The 19,438-nt window shown below is 39.7% G+C and overlaps 1 protein-coding gene across 3 annotated transcripts in view; it reads right to left on the reverse strand.

Annotated features, from left to right (window-relative positions):
* Positions 1-19,438, reverse strand: part of CNTN5 (contactin 5) — a 983,906-nt gene that overhangs the window by 46,306 nt on the left and 918,162 nt on the right. For all 3 annotated transcript variants that reach the window (XM_019530289.1, XM_019530290.1, XM_019530292.1), the window contains exons 19-20: positions 5,975-6,045; positions 3,503-3,737 (exon numbers count right to left, since the gene is read on the reverse strand). In XM_019530289.1, the coding sequence (XP_019385834.1) occupies positions 3,503-3,737; positions 5,975-6,045 (306 nt within the window). The remainder of the gene's footprint in view (positions 1-3,502; positions 3,738-5,974; positions 6,046-19,438) is intronic.

Here is a 19,438-nt window from a genome sequence, read left to right on the forward strand (position 1 = left end):
AGTAGGTGGATTCTTCTTATTAAAGAGTTCTGAATCACATATACCTCTTCCTGGTACTGGAGCGAATCTTAGATACTCTTTATTGTCCCTTTTATCTGTAGAACATTCTGTCTTCTGCTTCTTCTTACAAGCTCCTGTATGTCACCCTTGCTCCTCTTTGGGCTTCAGTGTCAGGCTATCTCCATTACCACTTCCTTTCTTGGGATACTAACTGCCCTTCTCTCTTTCCCTGCTCCTCCTTATCTATTTACTATATTGTCACAACTAACCACTTTTCCTCTCAAAAGCAAATCTAAGAAAAGTATTTCACCTGATGGAATTCATCTTAGCAGAGAGCCATCTAAGGTACAAACAGACACAGAGATAGAATAACTGAATATCTGAACTGTGACATAGAAACTGTGACCCTATAGAAAATGGGGTCCCTAAAAGTTAGTTCCTTCTCATCTCCAGCTGCACACCCGCTCCTAAAATCTGTTTTTGCTCACTAACTAATCTTTTCCTCTGCCTTGCCCTTATGGTCACAGTCTTCCATTGTTCACTCTCCTAGTCTATCCTTTAATTCCACTTGTTCATCAATGGTGCATTTTTCTCTCTTTATCAAATTCCTGCGTCCCATTCTGAATTCTTATATTACCTTCAAATGGATCTCTAGTGCTCAAATCTTTTCTTGCATGAGCTCTACAAAGTCATAGTTCATGTAGAAATATTTTTCACTAATACCTTTCCTCTCTTCTTTTGGACTGCTCAACAGTCATCATTATCAAGCCTTAAAGGAAAAAAAAAGCCCTTCCCAATTTTTTCTCTAAAAACTCCCATGCCAAAACCTTCATTTTCCATGGTTACTGGAATCCCCTGGTTGCTGAGTACTTTTGGCTTTATTCCTATGTCTGCCCTCTCCTTCATTTAGACTCAACAATTATATATACAACCGTAGTGATAAAATGCAGGGAGCTTTTTTATGCACTCAGGTCCAGGGCATCCATCCAATCACAACACACAGCCCTCAAACAGATTGCATATGTCTATGTTATACATGGCAAACAAACAAACCAAGAAGTAACAGACAAATACATTTACTTACTTTCATGACACAAAGATTCACTCTTTTCTTATCAAGAAAAAGTCCCATGTATGTTGCCTTGCTCCCCGACCCCCTCCCTACCTTCTTCCCCTCCCACCCCCTTTGCTGATCTTTCTAGTTGCTTTGCTGAATCAATGGATATTAGGGATCTCACTCATTTGGGCCTATTTGTAAATCCTACTGGATGTTTATCTCCATCTCTAGACATGTAATATTTTTTAATCTACCCCTCGAGAACCCAAGTCCCATCAGCTTTCACTGAGACACAGGCTTTTAAATTCTTAAGTCACTTTTGAACATTTTACCCAGGCCTTTATGCTAGACCTTTGACAAGAGTGCACTGAATCCATGATGAATAGTCAGTAAGCCCATTGCAGATGCATTGGTTAGGGTAACGGTTTGCAGGATCAGCCTCAGGGTTATAGAATAGTGTACTGTTCATCTCTGTTCAATATTCTTTCAAATGGAAATCCATGAGAAACGTGCTTTTAGCTCCTTACTCTTTTAAAGCCAATTCCCCCCTTTTTTTTCCACAGAAAGCTAAAATCATATCTTTTGTCCTTGGTACTAGGTTTTAGCTGTAATAAATTATTTCATTGTCCCTTTAAATTTTCACTTACAGCATCTTAGGTTACTTATATAAAAAGATGTTTATGAATTATTTTTTTTTACTGTATTGTCACAGCTAACCACATTTCTTCCCAAATGCAAATCTAAGGAAAGTATTTCACCTGATGGAATTTATCTTAACAGAGAGCAATCTAAGGTACAGGCAGACACAGAGACTGAATTAGTAAAGTTGTAATAGGAAGGTACTTCCGAATGACTGAACTGTGACATAGCAAACGGGGTGCCTAAAAGTTATTCCTCTATTTTGCATAAAATACAACAAAAGAAAGCTTAAATTACTAAGCCTAAATTGATCACCTGCAGCTTATATTTTAAAGAAAAATTTAGAAAAATAGATTTTTATATTCTTGTAGATTCTATTTTCAGTTTTCTCTAAAAATCAACATATATAAGATTATTTATTAAAATTCAATTTCATTATTTGGCATTCAAAATGGAGAAACAGCACATATTATATATTTATTCAGATTGTGCAAAGGGAAAAATCTCTCTTCTTTTACAAAACTTTTTTTTTTCCGGACTTATTATCAGTGGGTACTGTAGTTAAAATAATAAAAGAACCAACATAAATTGCATTATTTCACTGCTTTTTAATGAACAATAAAGGCAACTGTAGATAACAAAATGTCCAGGTCATATAGATTAGAAAGTCAGATGTCACTTCAATTTTCTTTGCATTTTGAGATATACTCATTTTTTATAGTGATGTGAAATGTTAAACCAAACAATAAACTGCACACAGGTTACTGGAACTTTTAAAAAAGCAACTTCTCTAACCTTTAGGATGAAAGTATCACAATAATACCTATAATTGAGAGGGACAGGTAGTAATCAGTAATTTAACAGAAATGTTATTCTTTGAACAATAATATAAAATGGAGTAAATTTTTTTCCATTTAACATGAAATTTGGTCATCTTTATTAATACCTTACTCTTTAGATAGTTCCACTGAGGAAAGTGAAACTACCTACAGAGTAAAGTACCACACAGTATGTGTAGGGTTGCAGAATTTCCCCTGTAATATTAAAATTGATCAGACTATTTATTGCAAATAATATTTGATTTTTTCAGTTTGCAAATTTTAAACAAACTGATATCTAAAAATATTGTGGATATCCAGTTCTAAAAGTGCAAATCAGTGTTGTTCCACAGAAACCAGCTGGGTTATGTCAGTTTATATAGGTATGCTCATAGTCATTATCCATAAATATCTGTTGAATAATTTCCTGGAACAACTTTCAGCCTTTGATATGTTCATTAACCATGTGTATGATTGCTGGTATGTGTTCAAAAATTGGATATAGTTCTGAACCCTGTTATCACAATAAACCTTTACTATATATGAATATGTAAAATGAGACATAGCAAAAAAAATATATATACTTTTGGTCTCAAATTTCCAAGAAATAATCATAAATGTAGTGAATCTGTGTAACGTGAACATTTTCATGAAACCTGGAGGCCATCTGAATAACATACTTATAATGAATAACATAGCTGCCATGAACTACAGACGAGCCAGTCTTTATTTCTTTAATCTGATATTTTCATAATTTGTGAATTCCACTTATTATGATCTGAATATTAGGCCTGAGCCAGGTATGTTAATACTCTCAGCTTTCCCACTGGATGATTTTGGGCAAGTTACTTAATTTCCCTGTGCACAAAATTGGGATAATAATGCATATGTCCTTTGTAAAGGGCTTTGAAATGTATTGGCAAAATGTACAATGATAATGGAGGTATCATTTTTGGATAATTTATAACATTCTGTCTTTCAAACTAACCTCCTTCGGCTGAGCAGATAACCACAATAGGACTGAAGGGTCCATCTCCTTTGTTGTTATATACACCAACTTTCACCTCAAAGGGGGTAAGAGGAGGTACGCTTTCATCCCTATAGATGAACTTTGAAGCATCTGAAGATGTCACCATTTTTTCCTTCCAACCTCGCGTTCCATTGGGTCTGAATGCCACAATGTATCCAAATCCTTCCCCATTCTGGAACTCTTCTGATACTGGCTAAAAGGGAAAAATTCACTTAATTAAAAGATACACAAACCTTCATTATATTAGAAGGCAATTACTTAACAGATAAATATAAACTGGTTGCTTAACTTGGAAGATCTTATACTATGGCAAGATAGAACTGTGTTCAGTATACTTGGGAATATTCTGGGCTAGTCCACTGGTGCTTAAGCAAGCTAGATATCCCACAACACAGGGTATCAATAGCAAGTAGCTCAGCCCAGCACATCTCTTTCCCTGCCCTGTGCCTTGCTGCTGATCCCTTCTGTGGCCAAGTCCCCTCCCCTTGTCTACTGTTCTTTCCCCTCCACCTCCACCACCACCACCACCACCACCACCAGAGAGGAGTAAAGGCCCATGGTGCAACTGGATGGCAAGCCCACAGGCCTGCACTCTGAAAAGGCTGAGGTCCACTGGGTTAGTTTCTCAAAGTAAGAATTGTCTTGGTTAGGGTAGTCTTTTTCTGTTGTTTACAGGGCAGACTGACTTAATTGAAGCTATGATGATTTATACCAGCTTAGACTGTCCCCAACATGCTTACTTTTCATAGTGACTTAGTAGTTTATGCAGAATTGGATGAGATTACTTGCAGAGTAAGCACTATTCAAAGTGCTGTGTTCCAGCCTGTAGCAACTTTTTCAGCTCTTTGAATTTTAATGATATATTTTGTATTATCTTGTAAAATGACTTATCTTTTATTGTGCAATATCCTTACTGGAGAGACAAAGAATGGTAGAAATCTTTCTAACGAATAAAATATCTGAAATGTGCCCACTTTGCTATGTATAATTAGAATATAAAATACGGCAAAACTTTTGTTATTTTATTTGGCTAATGATAAAAGAAGACTGTGAGGCACAGCACCAAGTCTTGCAAGGATGCAACAAAAAGAAGAATTTCATTAAGTGTTGATAGAAGCAACAAGTCAATTAAAAACAGGGGGGGAGGAAGGAAGTCTTGTGCCTAATTTGGAGACTCCATTTCCTCAGATTGGTAAAAATGGTCTTTCTTTTGGTTTGCACTCTTTAGTATGGCTTCTGGTTGGGGCAGATCAACACAGATTGTGTTATTGGAGATAAGAAGATAACCTAATGTACCAATCCTCTGCTGGTGCAGACCAGTGCAACTTCAGTTCACTCAAGTACATGAAGGTATGTTGATTTACGTCGGCTATGTCTGTGGCTCTCCCTAGGCTTTCCCACCAGACCTACAGGTCATGTGTCCATATTTTGTTCTTTACCAGATGAATAGTACTGAAGCTGGTTGGGACTTTTGTAACATTTTTTTCTGTAACCAATGTTGATTCATCGATAGAGACTTCTTATAGTTTCATAGTTTCTAGGGTCAGAAGGGACCTGAGCAGATCATCTAGTCCGACCCCCTGCCATGGCAGGAAAGAGTACTGGGGTCAAACGACCCCAGCAAGGTGTTCATCTAACCTCCTCTTAAAAACCCCCAGGGTAGGAGCCTGCACCACATCCCTTGGAAGTTGGTTCCAGGCCAACTTCTTGTGAAATATAGATCACTTTTGACAAGAACTTTTTTTCAGAAGGCTCTCTGCTCCAGGATTAAATTTATAGTCAGAACATGAGAGAAAAAACAACTACTTGCTTCAGGCCAACTTAGGTCTCCCACATTATAGGTGAGGGGCAAAACCACCAGGCTATTCCAAGAACACTGTTTTCTTCCTCTCTCTTACTGGAGTTTTTCTACTTCATAAAGAATAATTAATATTATTATTAATAAATGACGTAAGCATAGATTTTCTACAACCCCAACAAGTACCCTATTCACCATAATGTTCAGGGTCCCTCTGTTAGCTTTTTCATTGCAATTTCAAAAGCTTGGATTTGTCCCAAAGTGTAATAAAACTTTTCTCATGGATGAGAAAGCCATATCTTGCCTAGCACTAGTTACTATTGAATCATGTGCGGCTTTAACACTAGAGCCAAAGAAGCAAGATAAACTTTAAGAGATGGAGTGAAAAGCAAAGCAGAAGTGAATAAACTTTGGAGCTATTGATATGAGTGGTAGATTATCTAAGATATCCTCTACTTGCATCACCTGGAAATGTAAATCTTTGGAGACCTTTACACACTTTTAAGTAATGCTATTTTGTGTTCATATCTTGATGAGATTTCCTGTAGGGGACCCTCAGTACAGTATTTCCTTATTCTGTCCTCATAGAAGTCAACATGAAACAGGACCTTTAATCAGAAAGAGTCCCTTACCTCCCAAGCTATTACTAATTCATGCCGCCTTCCACTTCTGCCACTTACATTAGCTGGAGATGTCTTTGGAACTATAAACAAGAAGAAAAAAAAATATTAGAACGTCCCAGGCGCTGAAGCAATTACCTACTCCAGGAGACAGTAGATTCAAATCAGTAGAAAAATAACAAAGGCAACACACTGTAGTAAAGAAAAGGGGCTTGAATTTTCTGATTGCATTTTAGAGATGACTCCAATCAAGCTAGTGGGTTCACACTGTGTTGAGAAAAAATAAAGAATTCTAGTGCAAACAATTTATTTTAAAAATGCCATTTTATTCAGGTTCTCCCAAATTTCCAATTACAATTGATTTGAGAGTTATACATAGTATCCTATGAATATCTGATATATATTTTAAAAAGGCAATAGCAAAATAAATCTCAAGATCTGTGATACATTTCATAATAAAATATATATAAAATCATATATAAAATGCCAAAAATGACCCCAAACTGTTACAGTTATCCATGGTATGAGCCTGGTTACTGTATTCTATAAAGATCTAGAAATTTTTGTTCTGTCATTGAATTCATACAATTTCTTTTCCTTTTTTCCCCACACCTAACGAAACTCCTTAAATGACTAATGTGGTTTGAATTTATGTACTATGTTTAGCTTATGCTTTCACTCCTTATTTGATGAAAAGGATTCTAGGATATAAACTTTCTCTTTTCTTCCTCACACCAATACATAAATCATTAGTAGAAATGTATTGTGAGGCATTAACTGTTAAGACCTTATTGCATGCTATTTAGCTTATTTATTGAGTAGCATTGTGCTTTCGAACTACAAAGGCAAAAACACATTTAAATAAACGCACACAATTTCCTCCATTTCCCATGTTGATCATTACAGGTTTAAGTTTAATAAAAGTATGGTTGTTTCTAGACGCTCAAAGCTCACACAAGGCTTCACAACCAATTTGTAAGGTCTTTTGAAATCTTTAGTAGGTTTACAATGAAAATGAAAACAGTGGGCTAATTCTTCTCTCACCAATCACTGATGAAACTACTGACCTCACGAGACTTACTTCCATCAGTGATGTAAATGAGAGGAGAACCAGGATATTTGTATATCTACAAGTCAGTACATACATACCGTATTTACTTAGATATAAGATGAGGTTTTGTTCCTCAATCAGAATGGTGGAAAAGCTCCTCATTTTATATTCACACATGAAGCAGAGCGGGGAGCTGCTTCAACTCTGACTCTGGCATGAAGCCCAGGTCAGGACCAGAGTTAGACCCACAGCAGCCTCCTGCCCTGCCCCTGCTTCACCTCTGCAGCCTCTCATCCCCTCCCCCTCTCTTCCCTCCCCATTCCTGTCAGGCACAGCTGGGCTCTAGCCTAGGCTGGGGTCTCTCCCAGGCACAGAGAGCATGGAAACTCCTTTCCCTGCCCAGCTAATCAGCAACACTGACACTGCAACATTGCCTGCTTGGCCAATCAACAGCACCCACACTGCTGCATGGCCAGGCAAGGGCTGAGCTTCCATGTGCTGTACATTAGGATGAAGCTGCCTGAGCAGTTTGTGACTGTAGGGGGGAGAGGGAGTAAGAGGCAGAGATTGGGGAGAGTTTGTAGGGAAGAGGTAGGGAGTGAGGGAAGGGCAGAGGCTGTAGGGAGCTGGGAGTGAAGGATGAAGGTTGGTGGCAGGAAAGCTGCAGGGAGTAGAAGTGGGTGGGGGAGGTAAGGGGGCCACCTGACCCCCCCACTCCAGCCCTGCTTTTCCTGCTGTAGCAGTGGGGAGAAGGATTCACGACAACCTTCTAATACTTAGATCCTACACCTGGAAAACGATAACACATTTATACATTTTCCATATATAGAATCTAATATTGTAGGGTCATCTCATATACAAGAAAATACAGTGTCATTTTTTAAGATCAAGTTGGCTCTCTGCAGACATTTCCAAGTTTGAAATATTTCTTGCCTTTTGTGATAAGTTCACCTGGGGTACAAGCTGCCTGTTGCTTACTTAGTGAAGGTTGATACAGGTATTATCTGCTAGTATCCCTTGACCTACATATGATCAGATGAACAAGTCATGGTTGCAGTTGCATTACTCAGGTGGAACAGAGGTGGAAGGTTTCATTAAGAACTATTTAAATAAATTTAAAACTGCTTACTATTTCTTTGTTTTTAATTTTCCTAGGTATTTTGTTCTTATGCTCTTCAACAACCATCAGAAAATTTTGCTAGTATCCTTATAAGCGTCCTAGTAGTCTCTCATTTTTTAGTACTTGGCAGTGAGATCATATAGTTTATAATATTTCTGATATGTTACCATCTAATCAATGTACGTACTGTCATATGAGAATGATAAGCAAAGAGGGCACATTCTTTTCCTTAACCCTCATTTTTCACCTGCACTATCTTAAAATATTCAGTACATACCCATGTCTGTCTCTGAAAATTCTATTTGAAAGAACCTGTGTAAAAATACAAAGCCTTTGGAGAGGAAATGTTTGCCCCAAGACAGTCAAATACCACAGTATGCAGTAATAGGATTCAAGCTCTGTGGTTATAAGACATAAATAAACTTTTTGATGGTTAGTTGGCAGCTACTTAGTATTTAATAACCACACCATCATTTCTAAATCAAGCTTGTTCTTAATTAGATTTAAGATCCAACTTCAAATCTTCTTAAGAATTGCCTCTCTGAGGATTGTTTGGTATACAAGTAGTTTACTTTGATGCCCCATTACTGATTCAGAGCCTTGCATTCCTTTGATATATTCAAGTCGATGGCCTTATTTGTTGTTTAACTAGCAATGCCTTCTTTCTAGGGAATTCTTGTTAATAGCCTTACAATCTGAAGCCCTATTTAAATGAATAAATGTTAAAAGAATAAACCTGTCAAAAGGATGAATTTCCTTTGCACCAAACTAAAATATACATCCATACAGCAAAACTCTTTCAAATTAATAACTATTAAAAGCATAAATGTGACAAAGGAATAAATTTCCTCTGCACTACACCAAACTACTATATACAGTCAGAGGGGAACATTCTGAAAATTAATAACTGTTGAAGAAAACTATTAAGAGAAAACATTTTTCCAGACACCAAAGCTCTACATTAACAGTTCTCCTTAGTAACATTACCTTTATATCACAGTATATAGTTTTATAACTATTAATCACTCATAAATTGATTTTACTGCCACATAATTAGAGCCTTTTTGATCTTCAAAATATTGGTGGCAGCAATACAGACAGATACTTTCACACTAAATTTTAGTGTAAAACCCTAACCAGAAAGACACCATCTCCCTATATGTGACATGGGAATTTCCCAGGATTCTGGAGCAGCACACTTTTGTGTTTAAGGTTCATTAAGGGTCAGACACTTGGTGTCAGATCTTATAAATCATCAGGACCTCCATTTGTAGTGCAGTGACCTAACATGTTACTGTGCTATTGATTTAATATAGCAGAAGGCAGGTCAGGGTGATGCCTTAGAAAATACCTTATTCAGAGAGGTGATCACTTTTGTAGACAACTGTCTACTTCATCAGCTACTATGGTTTAACTAATACCATTCATTCTGCATAACCAGAATGAACACACACTGAAAATCTATTAAAGACAAGAATACCCAATTACCTGTCGGGGCACATTTCTCACAAGACAACCACTCTGTCTCTAATCTCTTAGTTCTAACCTCAAAGGGAATTTACAAAACACCTTTCACAGATAAGCCTAAGAACTTCACTTTATTAACCTACTGGACACAAAAAATCATGGACTAAATACAGACATTGGATTTAAGACACATTATAACCTGCCTAACATCTGATAGCCCAAATAATCTCTCTATTATTTACCACCTATAGTCTGGTCACCAGATCTACATCCCCTTTTGTCCCCCTACCTTTTTCTCATCCACTGACTGCCTCAATTTGCATTTTCACTGACTGGCATTCTCTCATACTGGCCTCTGGCTTCTATTCTACTGCAGATGCTTTGTCTGCCTGATGAAGGGTGTTTGTAAGCTTCCAAAGAAGAATTTTTCCATCTATTTGAGCTGGTCTAATAAAAGCTATTGGATTTATCCAAAGAACCTTGTATGCCTATGGTTTAACTTAGGTCCTTGACATACCTTACATTTAAGATGTGATTAGGTGGTTAATCATGTCTTAAGCAATGGCCTGGCCACATGGTCATTCACTCAATGGTGTGATAAAACAAGGAAAAAATGAAAAAGTTATTACACAAAATATATGTGATAACTTCGTCCAAATGGCTTCACTTTTCAATATGGCCTGTGTAAAAGCAGGATTTGTCTGTGAGTGACTGACTATAGCAAATAATAATCCTGTTTAAAAACCTAGTATCTTATTTAAAAAAGAAATAATATTAAACATGATTTTAAAAGAGCTGCCTTTCACAGTAGCCTAAAAAAAGCCCAAACAAATATTATCTAATTCTCTTGAAAAGCCAACACAGGAAATCTATTCTTGAGCAGTTCCATGAAGCATCTGACAGTACTCAAAACATAAGTGAAGAAAGGGCTGCCTGAGGAAAAAAAAGGAAGTGCATAAAGCCTACTTAGTATAAGCAAGAAGCAGGTTGTCCAAAGATTCATGAATAACTTGTCAGTACAATCTAAGCGCACTTTAAAACAACATTACATTTATTTTTGAGAAAAACATACACAGTGTTGGCTTCAATGAAAGTACTGCGTAGAGACTGGCTGGATTCTGGTACTAGTAGCATCAAATGAAAATAGCAATTAGAGTAAACATAGCTTAACTGTTGTTCAGTAAAATTATTTAAAGTACTGCTTTAGCCACAGAGCCATGAGTGACAAAGCCACTCAGGAACACAGACTTGTGGCTTTCAGAGACTGGTAATAATACAAAAGGTTTTCTTAAGTAAAAGAATATGAGTAGTGCTTAGGATTCACTTGAGTCTGCTCTTATGAAAACCAAAGGTAAAACTTATATTGATTTCAATAGGATGTTGAAGTAGGCAGATGCTTTTGAAAATTCCATCTATTTAAAATGAATATTTAAAACTAAAGTAACCTTTGAGTGTATGCAAATGGCCTAGCATAATTAAAGTCAGTAGACTTTCACTGCTTTGGGGTAGAGAGTAGTTTTCCTGCACATCTGTCGATTTTAAACACTTCGGCCGAGTGACATTTAAGATGCATTAAAGGCATGTGTCTACATGTGTGCACCCTTAACGCACCTTAAAAATGGCGAGTTAAGGTTATTTTAGCCTAAATTTGATATCTGCATAAAGCAGGTATCAAATTTATGTGTGAATAGTTAAATTGCATTAACAAACATGTAGACAGGCTAATGTGCATTAGCGCAGTGTGTGTCCATTAACTTGGGACTACATTAGTCCTACGTTGGTCCGCATATCTGTGTTAATGCACATTAGCATATGCACATCTGGACGTGCACCTAAATTGCCTTAATGTGCATTAGGCAAATGGACCTTAAGTTTAGGCACATGTAAAAGCATGTGTAGACATGCCCTATTTGTATTACAATAGGGCCAAAAGTTCATAATTAAGAGACACATTATACTATGCACTACATAAACACAGACATAAGGATAATTCTTGTCCTAAAGACAGTACTGCCTAAACAGACATGATAGATGGAAGTACAACTCTGATAGTGACTTGCTGAACATCAAAGAATCTTAGGAAAGTAGAGCTGGAAGGAACCTCATAAGGTCATCTAGTCCAGCCCCCTGCTCAAGGTAGGATCATCCTAGAGTAGACAATCTCAGCCAAATGTCAGTCTAACCTGCTTTTGAAAACTTCCAAGGATGGGGATTCCATGATTTTTCTGAGTAGCTTATTCCTATGAATGACCACCCTCACAGTCAGAAAGTTTCTCTTAACCCCCAACCTAATCTGTCTCAGCTGGAGCTTGAGGCCATTGCTCCTAGTTCTGTACCCTACAACCACAGAGAAAAGCCTATCTCTATCCTTTCTGTAATTGCCCTTCAAGTATTGAAGACTGTTATCAAATGCTAACATTTGATAGTCTTACAGCCTTTGCTCTTAAGTCTTGTTTCCTCATAAGTCTTGTATGAGGTTGTCAGACTAATTTTTCAAAGGTATAGCTAGCCACTGCCTTCAAGATTAGGTCTGAAGTAACAAAAAACCCCTTCAATCACAGGGTTAATTTCATGGTGATCCCAACTCTTTCCTGCCATGTCTTGATGTTAAAAGGATTTCTATCAGAAAGGTTGAATTTTAAACACCACTAGATAACCTATGTTAGACCTAAGTTAGTTTCTCTTGTGGTTCTGAACTCTTGTAACCCAACTCAGCGATGCTGAAAATTCTCCAGTTCTTATTATGAAAACTCACTGTGCTCATTCTTTTCATTAATTATATTTTATTGATTAAATTATTTTTCTTCTTTACTCTTTAGGTACCTCAGATCTCTCCCTGTCTAAAGTAATAGATGTGCATCTCCAAATACTAACAGGCAGCTTTGTCAGCCTCATGTAAGTACAATGTCCAGTCTTCATCAAAAAGAGTAAAAATAAAGAAGGATAACCAACAAAGTGAGAAGAAACCCTTCTGGGATGTGGTCGCTCAATCCACCCTTCTTTTAGAGATAAAGAAATCCAGCAAAGGGACGTTCTTCTGCCTTTTAACCCAACTATCTGCATCAGAGATTCAATCTCTAGAGCCTGTAATCATGTGTAGTCACTAGCTCAGCTTGTCCCTTGAACCATAAAAACTTAAAGGAAAAGTTTTTACTTGTTTCCAAAGGGCTCAGTCAACTCCTCCTGACTAGCCCTCACTCTGTGCAGTTGTCCCAGCTCCAGAACCACATTCCCAGCGAAGCTTCTTCAGCCAAAGTCTCTCGGCTTAGAATAATTCTCCTGAGCCCCTCAGCCAGCTGACTGCAGGCTCACCGCTGATGCAACCATCCCACCCATCTTCCCAGACTCCTATTTGTGTGGCGTCCCTCTCTTTATCCAGGTCCTTCTCTGTCTCTCTCTCTCTGCAGGGCCGCTGTAATTTTACGGAGCAGTAACTCTGGAAATGAGGCTCATGGAGAGCTCTCTTTTGCTTCGCCGGCTTCTGGCTGTTCCTAGGCAGCATCAGCACCATCTTCTCCTCCTTACATCTCGCTACATCATTCAAGTAATTTCTCTCAGAGCCAGGAACCAAGACCAAATTTCTTGTGGCCTAACTTGCTGTTTTACTTAAAAGCCTCTGCTTTCTCTACTTGAGGCCTTCATTATGAAGACTTTCCTTGAGCATATTTGTTATGTAAAGAACTCAGACATCTTCTCTAGGAAAACAAATTTGACATTACTTTATTTTTGAGTGAGGATGAATTCTAAACTTGCCCTTATAAAAGTGTTTGTTCAAGGTGCTTTACAGCTTTTATTTGTTCTTTAGATATTTTTATACCTTTTTAACAGTTGCATTTTTAAATATATTTTCTTATATTTTTATCTCAGCTCAGGAAGGAAAAAAAATTGTCGACAACCTTACAAAAAATTTTAATGTGAGGACCAAAGTAGCAACACATTCAGCAGTTTGTTGTTCTTGATTGTTTTTCCTTAGGTATCCTCTGCACTACACATCTGGGAAGCCGACAAATGTTAAGTGAAAAACCTTGTATAGTGTGAAAGGCTAGCCCTCAAGTTTTTACCCTCCCAGGAAAACATTTCATATCTCATCTATTTAGAAATCAGATGTGAAAATGTGTCAGCTTATCTGAGGCAGATGATATACGTTTGCAAGTGACTGGAAAACAATGGAGAAAAAACCCCAAATAATTTCGGTACTTGCTTTTGTCCATGTTTAGGACATGAGATATTTAGTATCAAATTGGGTTAATTGCTATTCATTTTCACTATTTCATGCATTGCTGTATCACACTGTCTGAGTACCTCGAGTACCACCTTATGGGGAAGTGGAATCTTAAATGCTTTAATACAAATATGAAGAAAATTTTGAATGACAGTGTCTTTGATGCACTTGCCTGGTACAGATAGTATTGGACTGTGCACCAACAGTATTCCACACTAGTTAGCCTACTGCTTTTTAAATATATCTATGTAGAAAATTATTAAAATATTCTATTTTTCCTTTGGTAGTTCCTTCAGGCTCGTCCTTACCTTCAAAGGCCTTAGTTACACAGTTATACATCCCCAATTTTTTTTCAATAGAGCCTCATATCTGACCGTAAGTTCTAATGAATTGTAATAGATAAAAAAGCTGAAACTTTTGTCCAGCTCAGGGAAAAACAAATCAGTATAAAGCAGTCAGTTTTATACTGGGACAAAATTTTCGTTCAGCATAGAGCAATGAGGAGCTAATTCAGAATATAGATGATCTTAAAAAAAAAATCTGTATGCAGTCTGCTACTAACAAATATCACCAGCCTATTAGCTTACAGAATCAAGTTTGCATGCACAATTAGCAGGTTAAACTCTGATTCTACTCAATTTCGCTCATCCCCATGTTTCCCCATGAATAGATAATGTATCTGATGCTCTGCCCCCAGGCTCCGAATGCCCAGCTGCTTTAGTGGAATGTCTGGCATGTTTAAATTCATGTTATTGGCTCTTTTCACCTTGTGGACCTGTAAAATATGTATCAAGGCTAGAACTGACAGAAATATAGCAGCAGACTATGAGTTAGATGTGCCAGAAAATCACTGTCTTATCCATTCCAATGAAAGGAGCTATGAAAAACAATCATGTTAACTAAATATGAACTAAGTAACAAGATTAGTGTTTAATTAGAAAATTAAGGCAAGTGAAAACCTGTTTATTATTCCATCATTTCCCTGATACCATTCCAACTTCCAAAGGTATTTTTTTAAAAATGTACTAAAGGCTTGTTACTGTTGTTGGTAAGAAAGGATAAAATAAATAAGGGGAGAGAGAAAAAGATGGTATTCTTAAGTCAAACTTGTTTTTGTCCCTAAATCACAGCTTCCGATTTCCATTTAAGCATGAAAGACATGGCAGCTGCTTCATACAATCATTTCAGTCTAGTGTCTATACAGGCATCATCAGGCCTGTGGCCAGGAGTGAGGCAGAGTAGCACTGTTCACTAGGATGCATGTTTTCCTAAGGTTCCCACATGTGCAGAAGCAACTGGCCTGTTACATTTGTGGGGCACATCTGACTTCACTCCATTTGGCAATGCATAAAGACATTGGCACCATGTCTGTGAAAAGAATGAAGTATTCTACCACATACTCACTTTTTGGAAGTATTTGGATCTAAGTGAAACCTGAGGCTGTTTAAGTGAAACCCAACCCATGTGTGTTAAGACTTTAGTAACTGCTTGTTGGAAAAACATATGGAAGATGAAAACGTACAAAATTACTAAGGGAATTAATCTCAAAGGGTGTTTTTTTGTGTTACAGGGGCTGTTTGTCCCAGTGAAATCAAGTATGGAAAAACAGGACAACCATCTTCACTGTGCAAAAAGAAAGCTCTTTGAGTGTAACAGCAGAAAGCAATAGGAGACAAACACATCGTGGAAGAGTGCCCACTACTGGAAGGCACTCACACACACATAACATTGAGTGCATAACTGGATGTATCTAGTTATTCTTAGAAGAACAAGTGTTAGGCTCCAATAAACAACTGAGATTGACTGGAGATCAGGAAAATTTCACTGCCTCATGAACTAGGAAAAGAGAGAAAGTTACCACTGGCCTCAGTAGAGAAAATCAAAGTATCTTCTTCTGTCTAGTTTGGCAGTTAAAGTCATATCCCCATAACCAGTGCCATAGCAAAGAAGTTTGGCACCTGGGGAAAGCCTGCAGCAGCCCCACAATGCTATGCACAGATCCAGGGGGCACATGCCCCCTACGCTTGCCTGAGGGTGGCAGGAGCCTATCTTCATACCCGCTTCTATGTTGCTGGGCTGCACCTGCCCCAGTCCCAGCCCCTCCCCTCCCTCACTGGGGAGGTGGGGCTTCGATCTTCCCCGCCATTCCCCTTCCCTCCCCCTGCTCCTTCCCCCCCTCAATACAGTCACCAGCTGGATGAATCTCTCCAAGCTGGCCACATGCATGCTCTGGCTGTGTGCATGCACGCAGCATTTATCCGTGACATTATCAGACACATCAGACAAATTTCTCAAAATATTTATAACAAAATATTGACTCACAATTTGCCTGTTGGTGCCCCTTCATTTTGGCACCCAGGGTGGTTGCCCTGCTTGTGCCTCCTTTGCTACAGCACTGCCCGTAACGTAGGGTTTGAGACTTGTCTCTAATTATCAAGTACTCTAATGCCAAGAGATGACTAATTGGAAAAGAAACCTTAGATGTGTTCCTCGCAAAGCTGCATATCAATAGTTCTCGTAAATAATGTCCCCATATGGGTGGCTTTCCAGCAAGGGCGCATTTCATCCAGTGGAGCTTACAGTAGATTTCATTCATACAGAAATCTGCTTAAAACTCCTAGAGTACAGCACTACATGGGGAAGGACCCAAGAGTTTGCAGATCAGGCTATGAGGTTGTGAGAAGCAGATGAGTTAGTTTCTGCATGGTAATATTTACAGAGCAGTTGATGGATGATGTAAGCAGCAAGTCTTTAAGTGAACATTGTACTTTAACTTTTTGAACAGAAAGACTTTAAAAATCCTCAACTATATCTGAATTTTATAGTACTACCTTTCAGCTATATTGTTTTAACATTATTTTTGTTTAATGTCAGTAAATAAGATGGAAAGTCTTCAACAGATCATTTTCCTTCTTTTTTACATTTTTCATACTATGTTTATACTGAGTTTAGGAGATATGTATCTTCACTATCCTGTCTGCTAAACTAAGATGTTCTGCCAATAGAATCAGACATATGTGAATGGAAAAGAAAAGCCCCTCTTGTTCAAAGGTCCAGTGCATCAAGAAAAGAAAAAGACTAGTGGGAGCTGCAATCCTGATGCCTACATTCATTTAGTCAGATTAATACAGTGAGTTCTTTGGTTTGGTTGATGATAGCACATAACCCGGGCTCCACCTGGGCTGTGGTATGGGCACAACAGCAGAGCCTCCTGCACTTCTGAGCCAGTTGCCAGTGGGCTGTAGCTGCACAACTGGCCTTTCTGCGGAACTGCTGTCATGTTTTCTGGTGCCCCAACCTTACCATCTGGGAAGCTATCTCCCAGAAGATGTGCTCATTGCGGTGCCCCACTTTGAACTGTCAAAGCATGTCCTCCTTGCCCCAAATGGCCAGGAGGTCAGCCACCTCATCTACCCTCCAACTGGATCCCTGCTGCTGGCCCAGGGCAGGCTCCTCTGCCTGGGTCCCACTACTTGCCTCACCAGCAGAGATCCTGGTGTTCCCTGTTTAAAAACTGAAAATTCTCTGATAAACCCCCACAAAATTCTCTCATTAAAATACCTAAAATCTGCATCCTTCTGTGATTAAAATGAAACACTACTATATAGAGAGAGATCATTCGGGCAATGTTTTATTGATATATTTACAATTTTAAAGCAATTTGGAAGGCTACTGGTGCTTCTATCATCATAATAAAATGAATTCTAAATAGCTATACACTTTGGCATTTGCTTTTAGTTTTTTTATCATAGAAAAATCAGAGCTGCACCTGCCCCCTTCACTCACCAGGATGTGGGGCACTGACCAGCACTGGGATGCCAGTGCTTGCCTCTGCCCTTGCCTCTCACTCCCAACCCACAGTCTCCCCCCAGTGCCTTTTACTCTTGACCCACAGACCCTGCCTGCCCCACATTAGCTCCCTCCCAGCAGCAGCTCCATCACAGCACCAGGATATGAATCTAGCTGCAACTGTCCCACCCACTGCTTTGTGGCTCTGAGCAGTGCCAGCTCTTGCTGTTCTGCTCCCTGCGCCTGTACCCCAGGCCCCAGTGCTTCCCATACCATTCCTGGGCAGCCCTTGACTTGGACTCTGGGACTGGGGTGGGCAAGGCCCTTCTCTTCCAGGCGGTCCTCCCTCTGCACAGGCTGCTCTAGAGGGGCAGGGGGGCTCTAAGCGTGTCTCTGGCAGCTTCTCCTACCCAGAGTGCTCCCCAACCCCTGACTCCCAGCTCTTTCTCTCTTTCTCTCTCTCTCTTTCACCCCCCTACACACAACCCTGTTCGAATCTCCACCCCTCCCCCAAGTCCATTAAGTGTTCCCCTAGAGTACTAAAGGAATTGGCTGAGGTCATTGCAGGACCTATGGCACAGCTTTACGAACACTCATGGTGCTCTGGTGTGGTGCCAGAGGACTGGAAGAGGGCCAACATGGTTCCCATCTTCAAAAAGGGGAAGAAGGAGGACCCAGGAAACTATAGGCCAGTTAGTCTTACCTCAATCTTGGGCAAGCTTTTTGAGAAAATTATTCTGGCACATATCCACGAGGGGCCAGCAGGGGAGGTCATGCTTAGGGGCAATGCAACATAGGTTCATTAGTGGCAGGTCCTGTCAGACCAACCTGGTGGCCTTCTATGATCAGATCACCAAATCATTAGATGCAGGGGTAGCAGTGGACATAGTCTTCCTGGACTTGCGGAAGGACTTCTACACTGTCTCTCACCCCGTTCTCATTAAGAAACTGGGGGACTGTGGTGTCGACAGCCACACAGTCAATTGGGTCACCAACTGGCTGGAGAGCTGCACCCAGAAAGTGGCGGTGGACAGGTCATTTTCAGCCTGGAGGGATGTGGGCAGTGGGGTTCCACAGGGCTTGGTCCTTGGGCCCGCACTATTCAACATCTTCATCAGTGACTTGGACGAGAGGGTAAAAAGCGCCCTGTTCAAATTTGCTGATGGCACTAAGATGTGGGGGAATGTGGGCACGCTAGAAGGGAGGAATAGGCTATAATTGGACCTAGACAGATTACAAGGGTGGGCAGACAAGAATAGGATGGGATTCAACACTGACAAGTGCAAAGTGATGCACCTCGAGAGGAACAACCAGCAACATACCTACAGGCTGGGGAACTCCCCTCTTGTCAGTACAGAAGTGGAAAAGGATCTTGGAGTCATCATTGATGCCAAGATGAACATGGGTCGGCAGTGTGGGGATGCAGTCAGGAAGGCCAACTGTACCTTGTCATGCATCCACAGATGCATCTCAAGCAGGTCCAATTAGGTGATCCTCCCCCTCTATGCGGCACTGGTCAGGCTGCAGATGGAGTACTGCATCCAGGTCTGGGCACCGCACTTCAAGAGGGATGTGGACAACATGAAGAGGGTCCAGAGGAGGGCCACTTGCATGATCAGGGGGCAGCAGGGAAGGCCCTACGAGGAGAGGTGACAGGACCTGAACCTGTTCAGCCTCCACAAGAGAAGGCTGAAGGGGATCTAGTGGCCTGTTACAAACAAGTCAGGGGGGATCAGCAGGCACTGGGGAAGTCCCTGTTCCCCCGAGCACTGCCAGGAGTGACCAGGAATAACAGCCACAAGCTGGTAGAGGGTAGATTTAGGCTAG

The sequence above is a fragment of the Crocodylus porosus genome, unplaced genomic scaffold (assembly GCF_001723895.1).
Source record: "Crocodylus porosus isolate Cpor-Errol unplaced genomic scaffold, CroPor_comp1, whole genome shotgun sequence".
In the NCBI taxonomy this organism is placed as follows: Eukaryota; Metazoa; Chordata; order Crocodylia; family Crocodylidae; genus Crocodylus; species Crocodylus porosus.